Source organism: Erpetoichthys calabaricus, chromosome 6 (genome assembly GCF_900747795.2).
Source record: "Erpetoichthys calabaricus chromosome 6, fErpCal1.3, whole genome shotgun sequence".
NCBI classification, from domain to species: domain Eukaryota; kingdom Metazoa; phylum Chordata; class Cladistia; order Polypteriformes; family Polypteridae; genus Erpetoichthys; species Erpetoichthys calabaricus.
Genome location: NC_041399.2, coordinates 56817793 through 56840089, shown reverse-complemented (window position 1 = coordinate 56840089; position 22297 = coordinate 56817793). Strand labels below are relative to the sequence as shown.

Below are 22297 nucleotides of genomic sequence, written 5' to 3'. Positions count from 1 at the left end.
ACTATCTCAAGTTGTTTGTACAAGGAATGTTTGAGTTCCATAGAACAACCTGCTTCAGTGCCAGTCTTCCCTAGACCTTATTTACATTTGGCAGAGTCCTTGTTAGTTACAGCTATTTCTGTTGCATAAAAAAGAAATTGCTAATGCTACATTCTACTCCTATATATATATATATATATATATATATATATATATATATACTGTATATACAGTATACAATTTTTTTGCAACTGAAATAACAAACCTGAAAAAGTTACTCCAATTGGTTGTCCCTGCATTCTCTTACTGCTATCTTTCTTCAAGTCTTACTCTATGGTGATCAGTCTCCATTTCTGAGTCTCTTTGCTCTCTTTTCACTCCTCCTGCAGTGTTCAAGACCACACACTGTGCACCCAGCTGCCTGTTTTATTCACCCACTGACGTCATCCGTGGGAACTATGCTGAAAAACCTGTGCAGCTTCTCTACCATGTTACATTATATATGCATGTATGTATGTTTGTAGATATGAAATGATATGATATGATATGCATGTATGTATGTTTGTATATGTACTGGGTTAGAAGCTGGTTAGAAAATGGATAGAAGTATGAATTTACTTTATATAGTGAAAATTATGGACTACTCGTCAAAAAGACTGAACATCAGGGATAGTATTAAACTATCCCAGACCTTTTAATAAGCTGTTTAAGGGTTCTTCTAGAATCAGACTGGAAGGTTTGGTTCCAGTTCTCCTAGCAGGGTGCTGGGAGCCATGCTTTGGCTTCAGAGACAGACTATTCCTTCAAGTAACTCCTCTCTTTTTATGTTCCATGGTGCCAGGTATAGTCTTTTTATCATCATCTTGCGCTTCTTCCTTGGTTTTAAATCTCCTTGCATTCCTGGTCTTACCTAGGGACACATCCTAGCTTTGAGATGTCTGATTTCTTCCTAAAGAGACAGAGAGAGAGAGAGACAGAGAACAACAGGCTCTGAAGCATTTGAGGTTTTCATACCCATTTACCAGTAATCTCCCATGTGCTCCCATTGTAGTGCTCTTTCCAGTACACATGCCCAGAATGCTACACGCATTTGCAAATAAAATATTATGATTAAGTCACAAACAACCATGCAATGTACTGTATATGTGCATATAACACATACTGTACATCTGTGCATATACAGTAGATGTTTATCTGTCTCTGAATGTATTATAGCTATGCAGATGTATAAAAGTTTTGTGTAAGAATACGTAAAGGTAAAGGTACAATGACATGTTTCTTAATGTCATTGAGGAAAATTGTCTTCTAATATGTCTTTAACATTAAAAGGTACATCTCCCAAGGGTAGCCCGTACACACTCCTGTTTTAGAGGAACTTTCCTGTCATTAATGTGGGCTTCTTCTACTGTATGTACTGTTCTTCTCCCCTGCCACTTTAGTGCCTCTTCAGTTCATGCCACCTTTTTGTGATCCAGGCAGCTAATAACAGCTGATAAAAGGGTGAAGGAACCATCACAAAAGGTAACAATTTATTACAAGAGTTAGACACATAAGCACTGGCGGTAAGGTTCTCAAGATAATAATGATGCTGGCCTTCTACTTTACCAAACGTCTTTTTTTTTTTTTTTTAATTATCTGGCTAGCATGCTTACGTTTGGTGTGTGGAACAGGATTTGATATCAGGCCTTCAGGTACAGGGCTGAGAAGTGAGAGGTGCTAATGACAAATCCAGACATTCCAGGTTTGGATGAGTGAGTCCCAAGAAAAAAGTACAGGTATACTGTATAATTAAATACCTAACTACATTGATTTTGGGGGGTTGGTGGGCCTATCATATAAGCCTGCAAGCCTGGGGAGTGAGCCATTCTTGAAGAATGTAATCTATATAATTTTTAATAATTCAGTGATTTTTTTTTTGACAGGGCGTGTCAGCAAATGAAGAATTTGGTAGCACATGCAATTATGAATCAGGGATGAGATGCTGATTCCCAGGAGACTCCCAGAACTCTGCGGAGAATTGGGATGGCTGCAGATCTGTTCTTGGTTAGAGTGGTTTCAGTACTGGAATGTGCTTCACTGAGAATGGCACATTTAAGTAGGGGAAAGTAACAGCAATTGACATGGAAAGTTGCTATGGTGCACTGCTCCAGCAGATAATGACAATGCTATCCACCCATGCTACACAAGCTTTCAGTTGGCTCAGTCGTTTAGGAAGCCTACTTCGGTTATGAAGGTGGGGCATGTGCAGAGGTAGAGAAAAAAAATAAAATATAAAGACAATTTAATTATTGTAAGGCGCTGTATACATAATTGAGAGCATAGATCTTGTCTTTTATTTTCCATCTGAAACACGGCAGTTTCTGGTTATTTATTTCACGTTTTCCTTCTAAGTGGACTTTTCTTCCCTCTGGCATTTAGCAAAGCTCTGTTGTGGCTCGCTTTCCTTGCAGTGCCCCCGGACAGAGGGGCACCCTTGTTGCGCAGGACTTTGCAAGGGAGGCCCCTCGCCAGCTTTGTTTTGCAGGGTGCGTCGGTCGGGGACAAATGGGCTGCGTTTGGGCGCACCAGCAGCAGCTCCCTAATGTCTGCTGCTGCTGTGTCATCATTTTGCTTGTTTGCACGGCGCTGTGCTGTAGTAAATGAGTAGATAGAGCCAGCTCTGTGTGTGTGTGTGTGTGAGTGACTGAGTGAGAAAGGGGGGGGGGGGGTTGAGAGAGAGAGAGAGAGAGAGAGCGAGCGGGAGGGAGGGGGAGGATCTTTATTCGGATAAACAAGCAGCCAGTCAGCAGGCAGCAGGAACATGGCGGCGGCAGACCGAGCTGGAGATCTGTTTCAGAAGCCCGAAGGTCAGAGTCGGACATAACGCCGAGGGTTTATGAAGGCTTCGTTTGTCGCAAGCTTGCAAAAGTAAGTCGATAGTATTTTGACTTTTAAAGCGGCACGGGGTCATTTCTCTTCTCGCCAGGTGACTGATTTTATACGAGGGAAGAAATGCGTTTGGGGATCCTTGTCTGTGTTGTGTGGCCGCGACGTCGCCGTGCTTCTCTCTCGTTTTTCTGTCACTTCGGATGGGGCTGGGGGAAGGGGAGCGAATGGTCGTTCTCCTTGTATGGGGTCTTGAAGCTTTGGATGAGACCTGTCGGTTTTCAGAAGGGGTGGTGGACGTCCAAATAAGCGTTTTGTATGTTTTAGTTTAACATTACAGTTGCGGTGTTGCAACTTGGGAAAGGGTTAAAAATCGGAGCGCGGGGGTGGGTAGGGGGTCGGGGGTAGGTCGAGTGGAAGTTTTATGTTTTTTCTTTTTTTTTTAATTTGAGGTGAGATGTTCATAACAAGCGCTTGTGTTGGTACCTCTCCTGTTGCGATGGTGGCGAGTATTGTATCGCGACCTGTGTCGCCAAGCGTTATGCAACGAGCAGAGAGAAGGTTCATTTAAACCCGAGAAGTGTGTGGGGAGCAAGCCTATTATCATACCCAACCCGCCCCGCTCCCTCTATCACTCCCCTCTCCCTCCACCCCGTGCGTGTTGTGTCACTAGCATTTTTATGCACTTGTATGTGCAACAGAATAACTACACGATGTAAACAACCGCTGTGAATTGTTTCGCAATTTGAAAGCTGCTGCGCTACATGTTTATTTTTAAAAACCTTGCTTAAACAGGCAGTTTAATCAAGTGCTGTTCTATTTACATAATAAAAGTTGTCTTGATCGCCACTGTTTTGTCGGCGGCCTTTCGGCTTTCAACTTTTCTACACGATCGTGTTTTTGTACTGTCTCTCGTAAATGCTGAACTTATTTGACGGTGACGCTAATGTTTGCCAAAAAAAAAAAAATTGCAAATGACAGGAAGGAACGCAGCGCTCTTGATTGATAGATGGACTGTCCATTCAGCGCAGGAGTACTTCGGCATGTCGTCACGGAGCCTCCCGGGTCCTCGCGTCCCTCCCATTTATCCTTTTTTTTTTTACCCCCCGAGTTTCGCTTTTTCTTTCATAGCATTGTGTAATTTTAATATACTATATATCTTCCGCCGCCTCAGAGTGGGCTGTTCTTGGATGGTTAACCAGGAGTTTCAACTTCCCTGTTAACTTTTGTACTGTGAGCTTTGTACCCAGCAGATCAATTATAAGGGATTAAAGGCTCCGTCTACTGTGTCCGTGGAATTAATACGTTTAACTAAAACACTGTCAGTGTTTGCTTCGGGTTAAATTCGTTGTTTTGTTATGAGTTTTCTGAATATGAATGTAGACGGAAAAATAAATTGTGTTTTAAACTGTGTGTTCAACTGATCTAAACGATATGTCCTTTTTACCTCGGGAAGTGTGTCTGACAGGTGCGATGAAATAAGAAACTAACGTCTCGTGCGGCTTATTTTTCGGAACTCGGCTTTGTTGTTTTTGAGTAATGAGAATCATGATTTTTTTTTTCTTTTTTTAAAGAAAATAAAATCGGTCATTTTTAACACCTGGGCAGACTGTTTTTTTTGAGCTGTCAAGTCAGCACTACACTTTATACATATTTTTATAATCAAGGCAACAAAAACTTATTTTGTCAGTTGTTTTATAACTTTGTTTTTTAAGACGCATCAAAACGCCTCCCACTCGTGCCACGTGCTCCTTGCTCTGCTGAAGTGGCCGAGTGAAGTCGCGTGACGAGACCTTTCAGCCTCTTCGGCTTCCCATGAAGAAAGCTGTTAGTCGTTGTAATTACGGGTTTTTGGAAAGCTATAAAGGATGATGCTTTTGTGCTTAAAAACGTTAGTAATGTCCATTTTAACTTACTTGTTTGAAGCAAATGAGTCAAGAGTTTGACGTTATTTCTGCATTCCACGCTTTATTTTTTAAGGTATATGTAAAGAAAATCGTTTACATGAAGGGTTCGTTTTCTGGGGAATTAATTACTTGTATTTGTTGACTGTTATATTTGATTAAATCGTTCATCATTCTAAAACATCTCATAGGTAAAACGCTTGCAATGTTAAAACTGTTCATGTTTGAGTTTTGGTATTCCACATTGATGCTGACATATTGGCAAGTTTTGATGATAGGTTATCTCTGCTTCGTGCAAAAGGAGAGCATCTCGTTACGGCATGTTTTATGGACAGTAGAAGACATGCAAGTAACTACAGTTTATTGTCTGTTATTTAAGTATTTTGATTGGGCGCTCTATTATATCATTATTTCATACCTGTTAGTGGATTTCTAAAGTCTTCAAAATATTTCAACCTGACCAGCCACTGAATCTGATCGTTATGCTTGTTTATCTAAATGTTGATTTATTTTTTTTTTAAACTGAAACAAGTACATGTAATAGGAATTTAAGTCAACCAAATGAGTTTCTTTGCAAAGTCAGCAGCCTGACTATACAGTTTGTACAGTGATATCATGGTACAGTAGTGATGGAGTTACTGCACCAATGGTAATTCTCAGAAAGGCGTCTCTTAATTCATTTCAATGTTGCTTAGAAGTACTGTATACTCATGCAAAATAATATCCCAAACTATTGCGTTAATGCAAATTCCTGTTCAGCCTTGCAAGTTGTAGCCAGTGGATTAAATATTTATTAGTGCAAGTTGTGAAGGTATATTACGTGTTAAACATAACAAAGTTGAAAGGAAAATTTAAGGTTTTTTTAATTTATGAAATTAAAAGAAAAATGCATATATTTTAGGTAGTGCATCAAGTCAAGAGCACACAAGTACAAAGTTCACAACAGGTGCCAGGTGGGGGTGGGTGGTAGTTGGGTTGTGGTAAATACTTAAAAGGTGGATCTTTATTTCTTTTTAAAACTGACATATGGAACAGCTGTAGCTGGAGGCTGCTACACCATTAATTGACCTGTGTTAAGCCACATGCCCTTTCCTCAAGGATAACGTTTGGATTTCACTGTCATTTTGAACAGATTTTGTGAATGCTCTTTCTTACCAGTTTCTTTAATAATACATTATTGTTTATTGGTTCCCATTCAGTTATTTTCTCAATTTACTAAGTAGAAGCAGTGAACTTTTCTTTGAGTAATTTTCAATTTTTTAAATAGGAAAAGCAATTTTATGAAAATAGGAGTGTAAATGTGTTCTTCAAAACATATCTAGTACTTTGTCTAGTGCTGCTCAGAGAGGCCTCTCCTCTCTTTGATCCTCTGTTTGTATTTGGAAAATGTATGTAAGTGTACACAGGATAGGATGATGTTTTTAGCAAATGGTTGCTGTGTTTGTGCAGATTTATTTGGATAATATAGGTTTTCTCTTTTAAAAGCTGCTGTTTTTCAAGGAACAGTCAGTTTTCGTGTCCCTAAACTTACTATTTGCCCTAGAGTTTAAGGGAAGTGAAGAGTGTGTAGTTTAAATGTGTATCTTTTAAATTTTTGTTGGTGCGTTGTGTGTGATATAGTTTTATATTTGAAATCAGTTTGAGAGCATTGTCAAATGCAGAAAAAAATCTTACTAAAATATGAAACTGTTCCAGACTTTTTCAGCAAGCTTGTCATTAAAGAACTTTTTGGAATAAACTATAGTCACAGGTGGTTCCACTGTAACAGTTTAAAATTTCTTTCAGACCTTGAGCATAACTAAAACATTAACCCAAACACTTAATTTTATATTTTAAATTATTTCGGTAACCTTCCACATAGTTCAACACAATTCTTAGCTTAATATATATGTACACTTTACTATTAGGATACAAGATCAGTAAGTGAAATACTAGCATTTCAGTACCCTGCATGTACACATTCAGAATGGTTTCCTTCTAGGAATCAATTGCCCCACAGTTTACTTTATAAAAACTTAGTAGCCATGGCTTAGGTAAACCTGTAATGTGTAAAATATGCGGGTTGTCTAAAATAAGGATGATTATGCTTTCCTTCACAAAAATTATGACGTTCAGTTCTCACAGTGTTGGTGCATGTTTGTTTCTCTTAAGCATTGTAAAGATGAGGGTATTTGAGATAGTTTTAAATGGGTGTATGCTTGAGTATATCATATGATGGTCATAAATCCTGTTGAGGCTTAGGGTTCATGCACAAAGCAAGAAAGAGACACTTTCTCTCTCTCTCTCCCCCCAGTATAGTGGCAAAAACCTCTTCTGATATTTTATGGCCCTGTTTCTTCTTTAATGTGCAGTTTTCTAATCAGCCTGTTGATCAATAGTGGTAGAAATGTAACTGGTAAAATTTAGTAAAACAAGTCTGTCTTAAATATTCAAAACATTAGAAAGGTAAATACTTTGGTTGATGTGTTCTGTTCTGGTTGACAAAACTGGTTAGCCATCAATATATAAGGAAGTCACTTCTTTTAATTGAACTTTTGACATTTGCTCTGTTGTTTGAGGGGTTATATGTTCTGAAATGTGGAAGTATGTAGCTATTCGTATGTAGCACTAAGTTTATTTTGGTTGAACTGAGAAAATAATGTATATCCCTGCTCTTTTGTTTATATTTTTTGCATTGTGTTAATCAATCAATAAAAAGTGAACAACTAAATATTGACCATTTTGTAATGCTTATTTGTTTTGGACATTTTTTTTCCTGTGGTGGTGGATTTATGTTGTGCATTTTAAGGTTGGTTTTTCCTTCCCTTTTTAGTTTCTGCTAAATAAATTAATTTGCTGTCTGGCCCTGGCTAATTTTTAAGAGTTGTGTGGTCGGTATTCTGAATAATTTTGTATTTGATTCATTCAACATGTTTCAAATGTCTATCCAAATAATAATTAAAAAGGTATCCTTAGGATTTGCATAGGTGCATGCCTTTTTTTTTTTTTAATTTTATTTTTATTATATACATACTTTCTATTGCATGGTCATTATGGATAGGCTCCACTGTAATCATGTTTATTTAAGGAAAATTGGAACTTTAACAAATGCAGGTGACTAAGTGTCTAATTCATATTGTGTGGTGCTAGTTTGTCTGTTGTACAGTATATATTGGGGTGGGGTTAGTACTCTTTCTGTAACTATGTAGACACCAAAGTTAATACTGCTCATTTCTAATTAATGAAATTAGACTGATTGTTAAAGTAATATAACAAAGTAAAGTGGAATTATATACTTAATTAAATAAAATGCACAGTGCTTTGCTTGCCAGGCATTCCCTGTGTGTGTTTTTTTTTTTTTTTGGTTGACCTGTTCTTGAAATTTCCATTTGAAGTTTCTCTGCAGTATGCAAAAATCTCTGTATTAACCACGTTCTGTACTTTAAACCTACCAGTAACAACTTGTATATTATTGTTTCAGTTCTCAGTTATTACAGTTCATGCTGCAAAATGTTAGTGCCTTTGTATTTGTTGCATATATATCAGTGACTTTTTATATAAATTAAGTGCTTCATAGTGTAGCATTCTGTAGTTTTGCACAAACCATTGAATTCAATTGGTTGTGATGTACTGTTTGAGGGATAGCAGATGCATTTTATATAATTATATTTAGGTAGTAGGATAGTTTTTAAAAGTTTGCTATTGAGCACTTCATTGACAACAGAAAGGTAGCACTATTTACTGATTTCTATAAAATTCTTCCTGCATCTCATTGGAAAAATATGGCAAAAATAGGGGAAATTCACAAAGTAACAAAAATATACATTTTTTTTCATCGATAAGTGTTTTTTTTGTTGAAAGTGTTGTGAATTTATTCTTCTTTAGAGTGTGCAATTAATATTAGGTTAATCATGATTATGATTACAGGTGCAGCAAAAACGGGAAATTACTGCATTATATTTAATACTCCAGCTTTATCAGAGATTGTTTTCCCAGTTACAAAATGAGTGTTGTAACCAGTCAGAGACATCTCCTAAATGCAAGTGCATTTGCGAATCAGAGGCACTAACATCATATGACTAATTTTAGATAGCCATTCTAAATGCATGTTAGAGTATTATCCTTAACAGTATGTATTAAAAAGTGTGCATTTCTTTCTCCTGCGTTTGCTGCAGCCTCCAGAAAAAGAGAAACCTAAGTAATATTAAACCTACACAGCCATTTTTGTTTTTTAATATTTTAGTACCAAAATAAAGAGAATAGTGCATAATTTGGCATTATTTTGTTTTTCAATAGAATAATGTTAATCAAAGACAAATACTGTATAAACTGTTGCCGTACTGCTCTCAAAAATTTATTACCACCATCTAAAATTCAACCACACAGTCTAGTGTGTGAAAGAAAGCTAAGCAAGCAGCAAGTCCCAGTAATGTTAGGTCATATTAACACATTTCTGTACACAGCAGGTCATTGAGAGCAAAATTAGATATCGGTGATACTCAGTTTTTATTGTTTACAAGACAAGACTCCAATTAAAACTGTGTGCAATGTAGGTTTAAAAAAAAATGATTCAACACACAGAGTAATGCCAGAACCCATACTCGGCACATCCACCCCTGCACAAAACAAATGTTGGGCAGAAATTTAAATGGGTCTAATGCAAGTGGCACTTTATGCAACCACAGCTGATTTGTGGTTGACTAGAACTATGGCTGAACATAACGGTTCATTATATTGATGAGGAATTTACGCTAAAAAGTAGATTCTTACAATCCGTATACATTTCTCAAGAATGGAGATGCAGCTGCTCAAGGACTTAAAGTCGTCATGTCATTCTGATTTGCAGGAAAAGCAGCAACTTTTCCAGATTATATAGAACAGGGCAAATATTGTGAATGTTGTTTCTATCAGAGATTGAACATGACTCCAGTGCTTTGGCCATAGGATATTTACTAATACCTAAGAGTATCGTACTGCATTTAAATGTAAATGCTGCATACCATGGTTACTGTACTGTTTCAGTATTGCTATATCTTATAATGTGCAAATAGTATGTATGCATATAGTGAATTTTAAGTATTTATACAGTGGTTCTTTTTTTATTTGATGATGCCCTATTTGTATTGTAGCACAATGCATAAATGACATGGGCTGCAGCATGTAACAATGTACAGTGATCCCTCGCTATACAGCGCTTCGTCTTTCGCGGCTTCACTCCATCGCGGATTTTAAATGTAAGCATATGTGAATATATATCGCGGATTTTTCACTGCTTCGTGGATGTCTGCGGTCTACAGTATGTGTGCTTCCTCAGTTGATTTGCCCATTTGAATTGAAACAAGGGACGCATTTGAATTGAAACAAGGGACGCTATTGGCGGATGGCTGAGAAGCTACCCAATCAGAGTACGCGGTTAAGTTCCTGTGTGCTGCTGATTGGCTCAGCGACGGAGTGTTGCATTAACCAGGAAGTGTAATCTCACTCATTCAACATTAACGTGCACAAGTGCCAACAGAAGATGCAAATGATTGCAGAAAAGGTAAAAGTTTTGGATATGTTGAAGGAAGGAAACAGCTACACGATGAGTCCACGATTCTTTTTATTTAAAAAGGAGGAAAAGCATATAAGATCTATGGCCGCAGTGTCTTTTAACCAGGGCGCAAAATGAGTTGCAAGTGGACGTGATAAGGCAGTAGTCTGGATGGAATCTGCTCTAGGGATTTGGATTGAAGAGTGATGGAAGAAGAACAACGGCGGTGCTAAACAGTCGCCTGAAGAGGCTCCTTTAGAAGAGCTGTAACGCTATCCTTTGTTGTGCAGTAAAATTAAACTCATCGTTATTGGACAAGTCGTCGTGTCATTGTTGGTGAGTAACCATAATTAATTATTTATGTACAGTACTTATTACATGTACATAGTTTAGTGTCACTGTACACACATTTTACTGTATACAATGTTTCTTGCGTTGTACGTATTTATTGCTGGTGGCCTGTCTGTCGTAATGGCTGTAACATATGTGATATCGGAGAAGCTTGATATCTTTAAAATAATATTTAGGTTTTACTGTATGTAAACTGTGTTTACATACATAATTTCAACAAATCTTACCTAATATCTAAGAGAATACAAAGGGTTTATGCTGTATAATTGTGCGTGAAATGTTTGTAATAGTGTGGGAGAGTTTATAAGGGCTTAAAATATATAAAAATAACCATATAAACATATGGTTTCTACTTCGCGGATTTTCTTATTTCGCGGGTGGCTCTGGAACGCAACCCCCGCGATGGAGGAGGGATTACTGTATCACCATCTAAGTAATTATTGAACTTTCTAAACATTGTTGCGTTTAATACTTTTACATAACTGCAACAGAACTATCAGGTTGTGGTTGCATTAACTTCTTAACATGGCTGTCATTTAAGATTTTATCTTCTTTGATAATACATACACATGCTATTTTTGTTTTCTTGATACAGAAGACTCGCATTCAACATTCTATGATTTTGACTGGGCTGTGGTAGTGATGGAAGGTGTGATGTTGCCAGTCCCCTACAGACTCCCTCTTCCCATGTGGGAGTCTGATGAACCAACACCGTCGATAGTTATGACCGAGATGAGCTGACAAATGAGGCCAGAGGATAGTGGAAAAAGTGCCCAAGTGCTTCTAAAAAAAAAAAAAAAAAAACGGCCAACTCAAAAGTAAAACTAAAAAAAAGTGTCAATTGTGCAATGTTCTAAAAAAACAGTACATATATAAATCCAATGAAAAGTGTGAATAAAAATCAATAAATAAATCTGCTAAAAATCCGAGGTTAAAATGCAGACTCCTGATCTCAGTCCACTTCCTTCTCATTCTCTCCGGCTCACCCATTACTCACGTAGCTGGTGGAGACTCTATAGCCACAAGCTCCTTTCTTCCGACCCCCATCTTGGCTACCTCTGGACACCACAGCCAGACTGTATCCTAACACAGGCTTACGGGGGTCTGCTGGAGCCAGTCCCAGCCAACACAGGGCGCAAGGCAGGAACAAACCCTGGGGCTCACCGCAGGGCACACACTAGGGACAATTTAGGATCGCCAATGCACCTAACCTGCATGTCTTTGGACGGTGGGTGGAAACCGGAGCACCTGGAGGAAATCCACGCAGACACGGGGAGAGCATGCAAACTCTACACAGGGAGGACCCGGGAAGCAAACGCAGTTCTCTTTACTGCGAGGCAGAAGCGCTACCACTGCGCCACCTTGCAGCCCCACAAAGAAAACCAGCAGTACCCAAGGCCACCATACCGAAGGAGTCCAGTCTTCATCCCGGGTTACTGGATAGCGTTGGTGTCTGACAACCATATAGCAAAACAGGAAGCACCAGTAAAGACTGGGTGCTTCATCCTTTTGCAAAGATATTGGGAGCGCCACACACCCCTTTCCAGTGACCTCATGATCACCCCCCCATCCCCATGCTTTCCCAGTCCGTCTGTTGACTTCATAAGAAGAGTCATCAGAGACATGAATGTCGTTGCTGAGGTAAGTAAAAGTCTCGACAAAGTCAACACTCTCTCTGCAGACAGACACAGTTCTGATGGCTGTGCCCAACAGGTCATTAAAGGCTTAGATTATGGTTTTTATCTAGGACACTTGCAAGCCCAGACACTCAGTCTCTCGAGGTCCCCAATCAGAGCCTCCATTGACTCTGTGAACATCTCAGCATTGTCAGTAAAGTCGTGATCAGTGAGTCTCTCTTCACCAAACAGATGCCCCACAGCTGCTGAACGCCACAACACTGCCCAACACCCAGTCCATGCAAGCATTAAACAGAGTAGGAGCAAGAACAGGGGATAACGCTCCTTTCAGAGCAAGGTAAGGTCCTTAGTTTTGCGCCTAAGAAGTCTACCATCAACTGCACCTTAGCACTGAGGGTTTTCATGGAGCACAAGTGTGAATATTGGCAGTGTTTCTTTGCAGCCTTTGTTGATCTTTGTAAAGCGTTTGACTCGGTTGATTGAGCTGCCCTGTGGAATATCCTGAGACTTAGTGGGATTCCCTCAAAGTTGCTGGATATCATGGCTGGCCTGTATACTGTTACTGTGAGTGTTATGCAGAGTGGAGGCAGAACCACTGCATTTTTCCCCAGTTGATTCTAGGGTTCACCAGGGGTGTTTTCTTGCTCCTACTCACTGTATTAATTAAACAGCAAAAAATTATTTTATTAAAAAAAAAATATATATAAAAAAATGAATTTATACACTTGTACACATTTATACATTTAATAATTACACATTGACAGTTTTTAAGTGGTTCCATCCTAAATGAAATTTCAACTTTACATTACCAATAGAGAATACAATAAATGTAGTTGGCAGCACAATATGTATGTAGTATTCTAAACCTCCTTGGCGTTACACCCAAGTGCCACTTGGGCAACTGTATAGACACGTCTTGCGTAAGCGTTAGACCCGAGGATAACTTGGGATGTAAAATTGCCAACAGTTCAGGAAACAATATAGACGTGTCTTGTGTAAGCGACTGGCTGGAGTGTTACCCTTGTGATGCTATAGACACGTCTTGTCCTAGCTTCAAAATGGCATCTTGTAATGTTTTTTAGCAGCACAGGTGCTACACACTCTTGATGGTGATACGAGCAGTGATGACGAAATGAATCTGTCTTCAGGAGTGAAATTGAAATGGACAATGAAATGGAACAGAACGTGTTTCGGATGAATCCAAAAGTGATGCTCTTGTCAATTGCACTTGTACAGTGTGCTTCCCAAAAACTGGTAAGCCCGGAAGGAAACTCTGCAAGAAATCCCGCTTCTATTGTCCTGACTGACATTGGATTATGCATTTTATTTGTACTTCAAGATAAACCACACAAACGGCACATTTTGACAGTATATACAGTAAGGTAATGGAATTGTTTTTGTTATTCATTATTTGTGTCATTTCTACACTTCTGACTTTATACTTTTAGTGTTTTGCAGTAGAAAGATCGTATTTAATAAATGCCTTTTTTTCTTGCCAAAAAATGTTATGCTAAGGAGGTTAATCACAATCACAAATTGTTAATTGGCAATAATAACCTATTTATTTTGAGCAGTTGTGCACCCCTGAGGTTCATAGTACTTAATAGTTTCAGGATCATTGGTTTTGCGCTTGACATTTGTTAAATGACACAGGAAGGTTTGAACTTGTTAGGGATTCTACTTTGTGAACACATTCCTACAAAATAGCTTGGCAGACTTGTCTTAATTTGTTCCTTTGCATTAATCTCCCTATATTTGCCTGTGATTTGGTCCTTACTATAGGGGAGAGGATCAAGACTACAAGAGCAAAAACAGAAATATCGAGGTATGTGAAAATCATGCCGCCAAGCTTTGTGTTAAAGATTTGCTTGGTGGCGTAACAATTAAGAAAGAAGAATACATATTAGGATTTCTTTTTGTGGGCTCATCTCAAAAAATAGTGGAACTGCATAATACAGGTCACATCCCATTATAGCGATTACCGCCATAACATTTTCGGAATAATGAATACTTTTTGTTGGCCAGGACAAATGATCATACAACATGCAGTATCAGCAAAGCTGAGCATGAGTGTAGGCGAGGCGTCATATATATAGCCAAATTCTGAGTCAGTGCTTCACTGAGTGTTTGTGTGAGTAGTTGTCATGTGTTCATACTGTATTGTTTGAGTTTCATGAACAAAAAGTGTGAAACAGCATTGGTTTACACTGAAAGAAAAATAAACAATCCTGAAAAAAGTTGACTCTGGAATGAAGAAAAATGACGTTGTGCAAGCATTCAGACTTGTGTCTTCAACGCTGTTAACAGATTTGAAGGATCAAAAAAAATAGAAGACAGAGTTGTAGATTGGACGTTGGGACCTGAAGTTAAAAATCAGAAGCGTGTTTTGTCTTTAACAAAAAAAAGTTACATCTCTCGTATCATTTTTGAATGAAAACATGTATTGTCAGGCTTGGGTCACAGAGTTAGCTGCATGAGGAACAGACAGGTGAGTCCAGGTTGGGTGTTAGATATTACATGGTAAGATGCAGCACAGCAGCTACGGAGCTATCCTTGTGCCACCAGTGTTTGAGATGATGAATCTCCGGCAACCCCGTTCACAATATTATACATATTTTTCCTCATATTCTTTTAAAAAAAATTGTTATAACTAAATATTTTTATGGTCCCATGTTGTTACTGACTTTTGTTTGCTTCATTTTTTTGCAAGTGGAGCCCTGAAGTTTTTCCTTTTTGTGAAGTGTCTTGGTATTCTCACTACACTGACTGTGCTGGCTCATCCAGTCACAAAGGAGCTCTGTATGGCAATGTTCAGAAAAGGTAAAGGAGTGATGTTATATTGGACAGAAAATTTTAATTTCCTTTGGAAATTTATTGACCCAAAATTTTTAATCTGCTTGGATGTGTTCCCAGAAGTGTGTGTGTTAGCAGGAAACAAAATTATTAAATTGTGGCATGTGGGGAGATTTGGAATATTGTAAAGGTGATACACATTTTGAGTATCAGATTTATTTGGATATGGATTTGCAATCCTATTCGTATGATATTAAATCCTCCTACTTTTTTCCAGTTACTTTAATGTTCATGTAATAAAATGGTCTTCAGTTGTAAATCATACTGTTTTGTTATTAGCAAAATATATTTTCATTTTAGCTGTAAGGGTTAATTACAGTACCAAACAAGTATTACATTCATGGTAAATTCACTTGCCTGCTAGTTGTGCTAGTACCCTGCTTGATAGTTTGTGCATCGTATGTCACTTTGTTTGGGCAGGTTTATTTATTTAAGCATAATAAAATAGATATGGTAGATTCATTGCAAGAAATTATTGAAGGGAAAGAGGCATTTCAGCTTCTCCTAATTGGTATCAGGGTTTGTGAGTCAGTTTTGATTAGTGTTGACTATTCAAGGTTTGAACAATTTAAACAGCAATATACAATTCTTAGTTGTCTATGTAACTAGTCTTGTAGCATTTGACATCTCTGGCTTTTGATACATTTGTGTGTGAAGCTATGTGGCAGTCATTGGAGACCACAATTCTGATAAATTTAGGTTGCATTCTCCTAACATTAACTAAACCTAAATGCTGAGAAGGCATCTTTGTTCTAAAGGGAATTTAGAAAAGCAATTTCTTTGTTGCATATTTCTTTTAAAGTGAAGGTACATGTTAACTTAGTAGGTAGTGGCTTTACAATGTGCTTGCATATATCTTTAATTGCAAGAAATACAAAAATGTGTTTCCTGTAATGGCACAAAAATGTATATTTACAATTTTGGTCTGAATTTATTTTGGTATGGGAACCTCACACTCATTTTGTATTTCCCCCAAACATAAGCTTTGCTGAAAGATTGCAGAAATATGTTTGAAAAAGTATTTCAAAACTACTATATAAGAATATATTTGACTATACAAGTTCTTAAAATAGTTAAGGCGATGGTGTGACATGGTAACAGATTTGGACTCCTTGCTGAAGGTTCTTGTTATGCTGCTAATGTTTAAAGTGCTAGCCATGTTTTATAAACACAGAAAATGGTGCAGTTAAGTGTCTGGCTGGATGAAGTATTAACTGTCAATTACAGTTATTGTAATCTTCATTTTTATAAATTTTATAATTTTGTTCACTGATGTAGCAAATTTCCTATTTAAAGCAAATTATTCATGTTGGAAGGGCAGAATCTGTTTTTGGGGAGAAAAAAAAATCACTTCCATTTTCCCCTAAGGTAATTTGATACATTAACAATTAATACTTTTTTGAGAATTGACTGTAAGCTCATAGTGTGTGTGGGATTTTTTTTTTCTTTGTGATATTAGAAACTTGGCATGAAGAATCTCCTGTATTACTTAATTTTTAGATCACCTCTTCTACATGTTGTATGTTTGCATCTAGTACTCTTTCTGGCTTTTGGTGTATATTTATAAATGACCATACTGATGAGATTCAGTGTGCTTTGTTTATCTGTCATAGTTTTTCCAAAGTTTTCTGGACCCCAGTAATGTGAAATGCTAGTTCTGAAAATATGGTGAATATTCCTTGTAAAGAATTGGTGATCTATGGTTTTAATAAAATGCTGTCATTATATGATCATTGATTTGAAACTCCAAACAGAATTAAGGGTACTCATCACTTTGGTATCTCTTACCTTGTCACTGCTTGTTTTTATCAGCCACTCTTCTTAAATTGAGTTTAGTATTTATTTGTTTTTTTTTGTTTTAGCTTTCTATTATGATTTGGGGCTCTGATTTTGATGAGGATATTGCCTATTATGTAAAATTCCTACATGATTTAACTTAATAACCCGTTATCTCCCAAATTAATTTTTTTTAAATTTTTTTGTTTCCGTTGTAAAGTTATTGTCATTTGGAGTCCCTGGAACAGAAAAACCATGTAATCATGTTTCTTTTTGTTTACTTATGTAGATACAGCCTGTCCTCTAAATAGGACACTGGGATGACTTCACATAACAGAAGCTCTTCGGGATTAATAAAGTATCTATCTATCTATCTATCTATCTATGTACAATATGAGAACATATACATTTATTGCTCACAATTATGTCCTTACAAGAAAGTTACCAAACATAAGAGGAATCATAGTCCAAATGCCAACACTACTTATCATGAAATGGCTGAAAGCAAGTACGGCAAAGTGTTGTATTGCACTTGTTGCAATATGTTTTAGGCTTGCCTTTGCATCCTTCACGCTGACAGCGACGCTGTTTATCCCTCTGCATCAAAAAATGTCCCACGCCATCGTATCGCATCATGTCAGCTCCTGTTGGTAGTCTGGGCACCCTGGGTCTTCCTGCATGCTTGCGTTGGACAGTGGTCTTCAAATAAACTATGGCAATTGCTCGTCTGAAATCCTTCAATGATATGGCATTTCAAACCCCATGGATACTTTTGTGCAGAATCCACGCATTCACTATTGCCATGTCAATGCAGCGAGTAAACGGGCCGGTACCATTTCTTTCCACGTATAGAAACACAGTATTTTGAAACAAGCCAGTCATGATGGTCAACACCGCCCATGTACGCATTGTAATTATATATCAAATTAGGCATTTTCACCGTGCTCTTTTCTTTCTGGCCTTTTACACGTCGCTTGACATCATGAAGCGGCTCAATAGAGTCATGATTAGTGGCAACTGTTACAATGTTATTGTCGTGCCAACGCACGAGAAGTACCTCTGATGTTCTGTCATAGACGTACTCACTGGCACCACGATCTGATTTTTTCATCTCTTTTGATGACTTCATTGGACATGTTCTATTGATCCTGTTTTCTCTAATGGTAGCGGTTGCTCGAAATCCTCTATCTGCCAGTTGAGAGAGCAGATCCATGTTTGTAAAAAAGTTATCAAAATACAGAGCATAGCTGCTTGGATCAGCAATATGTTGTACAGCATTCAAGACAACGCGAGAACCAAGTGGCTCATCTGTTGCAGTTGTTTCCTTTCCACAATACAATGTGAAGGTGTAACAGTATCCTTCGCTGGAGCAAATGGCCCAATATTTATACCCAAATCTGATCGGCTTTCCCTTTATAAATTGTTTCAGGCTGTTTCTCCCATAATATTTCACGATCATCTCATCAATGCTGATATTGGGTGTAAAATAGCCAAATTTACAGAAATTCTCATTCAAGAGTTCAAACAACGGCTTCACCTTGAATGATCGGTCACCTATGTTGCTGTCTGCAGTAGAATTGTCCACAAAATGAATATAACTTTTCAATTTCTGAAATCGGTTTCGGGACATAGCATTCTTGACAATAGGTACGACAAGATCTTCTGCATCACTCCAATAGTCTGCTTCTGACGGGACTTTATGATATCCAGTTATAATCAAAATCCCAAGGAAGACCTTCACTTCTTCAGTTGATGTATGAAATTCATGATCATTCCTAAAATCCGTTGAATAGCGAACTGTTTCTTTACAGATTAGGTCATATATCTCTGGCGAAAAGAACTCCTCAAAGAGTTGCACAGGATTATGTTGGGCTAAAGTTTGTCTCAGATTATTTTCTGCAACACCGGCGGCCTGTCCATTCAGAGCAGATGTCTTTGGGAAGACTGGCTTCTTCTGCTTTGTCCAGGACGGCGCAGGACATTTCTTCTTCCTTGGCCGTTTCGCTGGAGGTGCAGAACTTGTTGATGGTTGATTCTCTTCCGTTTCAGCGTCATCCCCCTCATTTTCAAACAATGTGTCGTCTTCCATGTCTTCTCCAACCATTTCGACTTCTAGCTCTCCCGGAACATCAGCAACAGTTACATTTCCTGCATTGGCAACGTCCTCATCCCCTTCATCTTCGTCTGACAATTGACTGGTATTTGGCGGTAGCACACAGACAGTAGCTTTCGAGTATTTTTCCTCGCAGTCTTCCAGAAGCTGTGACACTTCATCTAGGGTGATGCACCTTTTTGCCATGTCTTGCTACGCAAAAAAAGATAAATAAGGTGCGCTTTAGATATAGGCATGCGCTCATCCCAATGTCCTATTCACAGGACAGTGGAAAATGTCGCAGAATAACGTCTATGTAAGTGCGATTAGAATACAAGTTAGCAATACGGAGAGTTAGATAGTTTACTTACATTGCGTCAATCTCTCCGTCCCAGCAAACTAGCACAAAATGGCCAGACTCGCCGTCACAGGTAGGGAACATCAGAAGCTGCCTCCAAAGACACAAAGCACAACCTGTCGCCCACACGCTATATGGCACATGGCCGCTTTCGCGGAAGTGTTGTGACGCACAACCTCAAGTCTGCTGTGAATGTAACCCAGATCACGTGGTTGCTTCGTTGCGACAGATATAGGCATATATGTCGCTGTCCTACAAATAGGACAGTGGGAGATAACGGAAAGCAGGAAAATTGTACTCACTTCCAAAGCAAGAAAGCCTTTTATGATTGCCACTTTTATCCCTTTGTGCAGTTAGTTGAGAAATAGACATTCTCAATTTGCTCATACTTTGAGAATGTGATGATGTGACCAATCTACTCTCAGTTCCAACTGTTTTACAATTACATTTCATACAGTTGAGTGAGTTTATTAACTCTTTAGTAAAGTGCTATACATAGTTTCTTCAACCCTCAGTAAAGTGAAGGCTTTGCATTTATTCTGACTGTTTATTAATGTTGCTACAGTTGTTCTATCTGACCCTCCGTTCCAATTTCTAATCAGCTCATCCAGTTCATTATCACGGAGAGTTTCTGCCTGTCCTGGGCTTACAAATCAGTCCACAGCAGTAACACAACTAACTGCTCCATGTGTTCATTCGAAGACAGTTTATTTAGTCTTTGAAAACTTCCACATTGGCAAGGTATTTTTGTTCAGCTGATAATGCTTTGAAGCATGTGGCCATTCTCAACAATAATATAATGTGTAAAGTTAATGGATGTGCGTTGCAGTGGTGTTCAGTTAGGGGTTTATTAAACTGCTGAAGTCTTGGTTGAAGATGAAGTAGCAAACACTACATGTTTGTCAGTCACTGTGTTTTTGAAGCCAAACAGTGTATATTAGTATTTTTTTTTTTCTGAATTACTATTGTATTAGACAGGATGATACTATGAACAAATCTAGTTTTCTAGTGCAGATGTAACTCTGGTGAGTTTGTGGTGACTTTGTCGGATTTATTTGCATCTTCGTGCTAAAAATATAATGTGGTTACATAGATAAGGAATATATTCCTGTTTCAGGATTGTGAGAGAAACGTGTATGTTTCAGACTTCAGAGTAATGCTGAACTTTTTGTTCATACATTGTATGAGTCACAAGATTTATGGCTTAATCTTTTTTGTAAAATAATAGTGGCATTATCATTTCTCTTTCACATTTTGTGTTTGGACAGTCTACATCGCCACACAGCAACATACCAACCCAGATAAAGGAATAAAAGTCCAACATTTTGTTTGACATTTAAATTTTGCAAACCCGGTTGAGTTTAGACTTGGTCATAGTTAAGCTTCATGTACAATCAAGGCAATATGATATGTTGTGGCTATGGTGTACTAATGTAAATGGAAATGTGATATCAGTATTTATTTTGTTAATAGCACAATACTACAGACATCTATAATTAAAAAAAACTTGCGATGAGACGTGATCTTTTGAAGAGAGACACTTTCACGTCCCGTGAGACAGGCAGGTCACGTCATACTTACAACCTTCGGAAGCAAGTCCCGTGATACACACGCAGAGCAGGTTAGAGATAATGAAAGTAGGAAAATTTGAAAGTCTCAAGAAAATGAGAGTAAAGATCACAGCGCAACCAAACGGATAATATTACTCGATGAAATAATGGAACAGTGAAAAGACATCGAATTGTATCTGAGGATGTCTGGGGGATAAGAGAGACAGCACAGTGACTTTAAAACATTTGAAGCGCCACATGAAATGCAGATCATGGTGCACAGGAGCAGCATCAAGCCAGCAGCTGATCAAGCAAAGAGGTGGTTACAAAAACAACTGTTATTTGATTCCCATTGTATCACTGTTAAAGAGGGGTTTCGGAGGAGTGACCGCGTCTCTTTGGGGTGCATTTAGCCTTATGCACTGTTGCAAAGAGGGGGGCTTTATGCACCCCAAGGAGATGCAGCCGTTACCCCAAAACGGTCATACAATGGGAAACAAATTCCTTTTTTTTTTTCTCTTTAACCTCCTCTTTGTTCGATCAGCTGCTGGGTTTTTGCAGCTACCATGCGATCTGCACTTCGCTCACCTACCCTTTCCCCTGCACCGCCAAGCCTTACATATCGTTGCGAAGTGCAGATCGCTTGGCAGCTGCAAAAATCCAGCAGCTGATCGAGAAAAGAGGAGGTTTAAAAAAAAAAAAAAAAAAAAAAAAAAAAGGAATTTGTTTCCCATTGTATCACCATTTTGGAGGAGCGGCTTCGTCTCCTTGGTGTGTAAAGCCCCCTTCTTCACAACGGAGCATAGTGCTGGGGCGTGAAAGGGGTTGATGAGCAAAGCCCCCTAGTTTAAAGGAAATAATTGCTTATAAGTAGCTGATAGTTTTGATATGTGAGCAATTTGTTTATGCCTTTTTCACTTTGGTCAAATTAATAATTCCAGCTGGCTAGTTAGTATTGTGATTGATACTTAGACCATAAATGCTGACTTCCGGTTGTTCTGAAATGCAAATTCAGATATGCAATTTTCATGAGCATGGTGACAAAAACTAAGGCACTTAATGTTTAGTCTGGGAAGTCTGTCTATAATGAATCTTGGGTTGCGTGTACAGTTTGAAGCTATGATGAGTTAAGGTAAGAGAGTTAGTTTGCTACTATGGCAAAGAACGGACATAAATTCTGGTTTGCTTAACAGCAGTCCATTATGTTGCTGCAGTATTGCCTTCAAATACTGTATGTGGTCAGTGCTGTGGTTGTAGTTCTGAAACGTAGCTGATTTTTGGAATGAGCATACATGCACAGTAGACTGTCTACAGCAACTGTTATGCACATCCTGAAGCAATCTGTGACTTCTGTAAAACCAGGGGCTTTTCTTTGATTAACAACTTGGGGGTCCAGTAGCATTGCTGAAATGCTGTGATAAGT

General features: G+C 38.3%; 2 protein-coding genes across 6 annotated transcripts in view; one reads left to right on the top strand and one right to left on the bottom strand.

Moving 5' to 3' along the window:
• Positions 1 to 2736: 2736 nt before the first annotated feature.
• ncoa2 (nuclear receptor coactivator 2) overlaps positions 2737 to 22297 on the top strand; it is a 337105-nt gene continuing 317544 nt past the window's right edge. For 4 of the 5 annotated variants that reach the window (XM_051929406.1, XM_051929405.1, XM_051929403.1 and 1 more), the window contains exon 1: positions 2737 to 2886. The gene's annotated coding sequence lies outside the window, so the exon portion shown is untranslated. The remainder of the gene's footprint in view (positions 2887 to 22297) is intronic. The other variant, XM_051929402.1, reaches the window with a different exon arrangement.
• On the bottom strand, positions 17680 to 19173 carry LOC114653052 (piggyBac transposable element-derived protein 3-like). Its single transcript, XM_028803233.1, has one exon. It carries the CDS (start codon positions 19171 to 19173, stop codon positions 17680 to 17682), a length of 1494 nt encoding a protein of 497 aa, XP_028659066.1.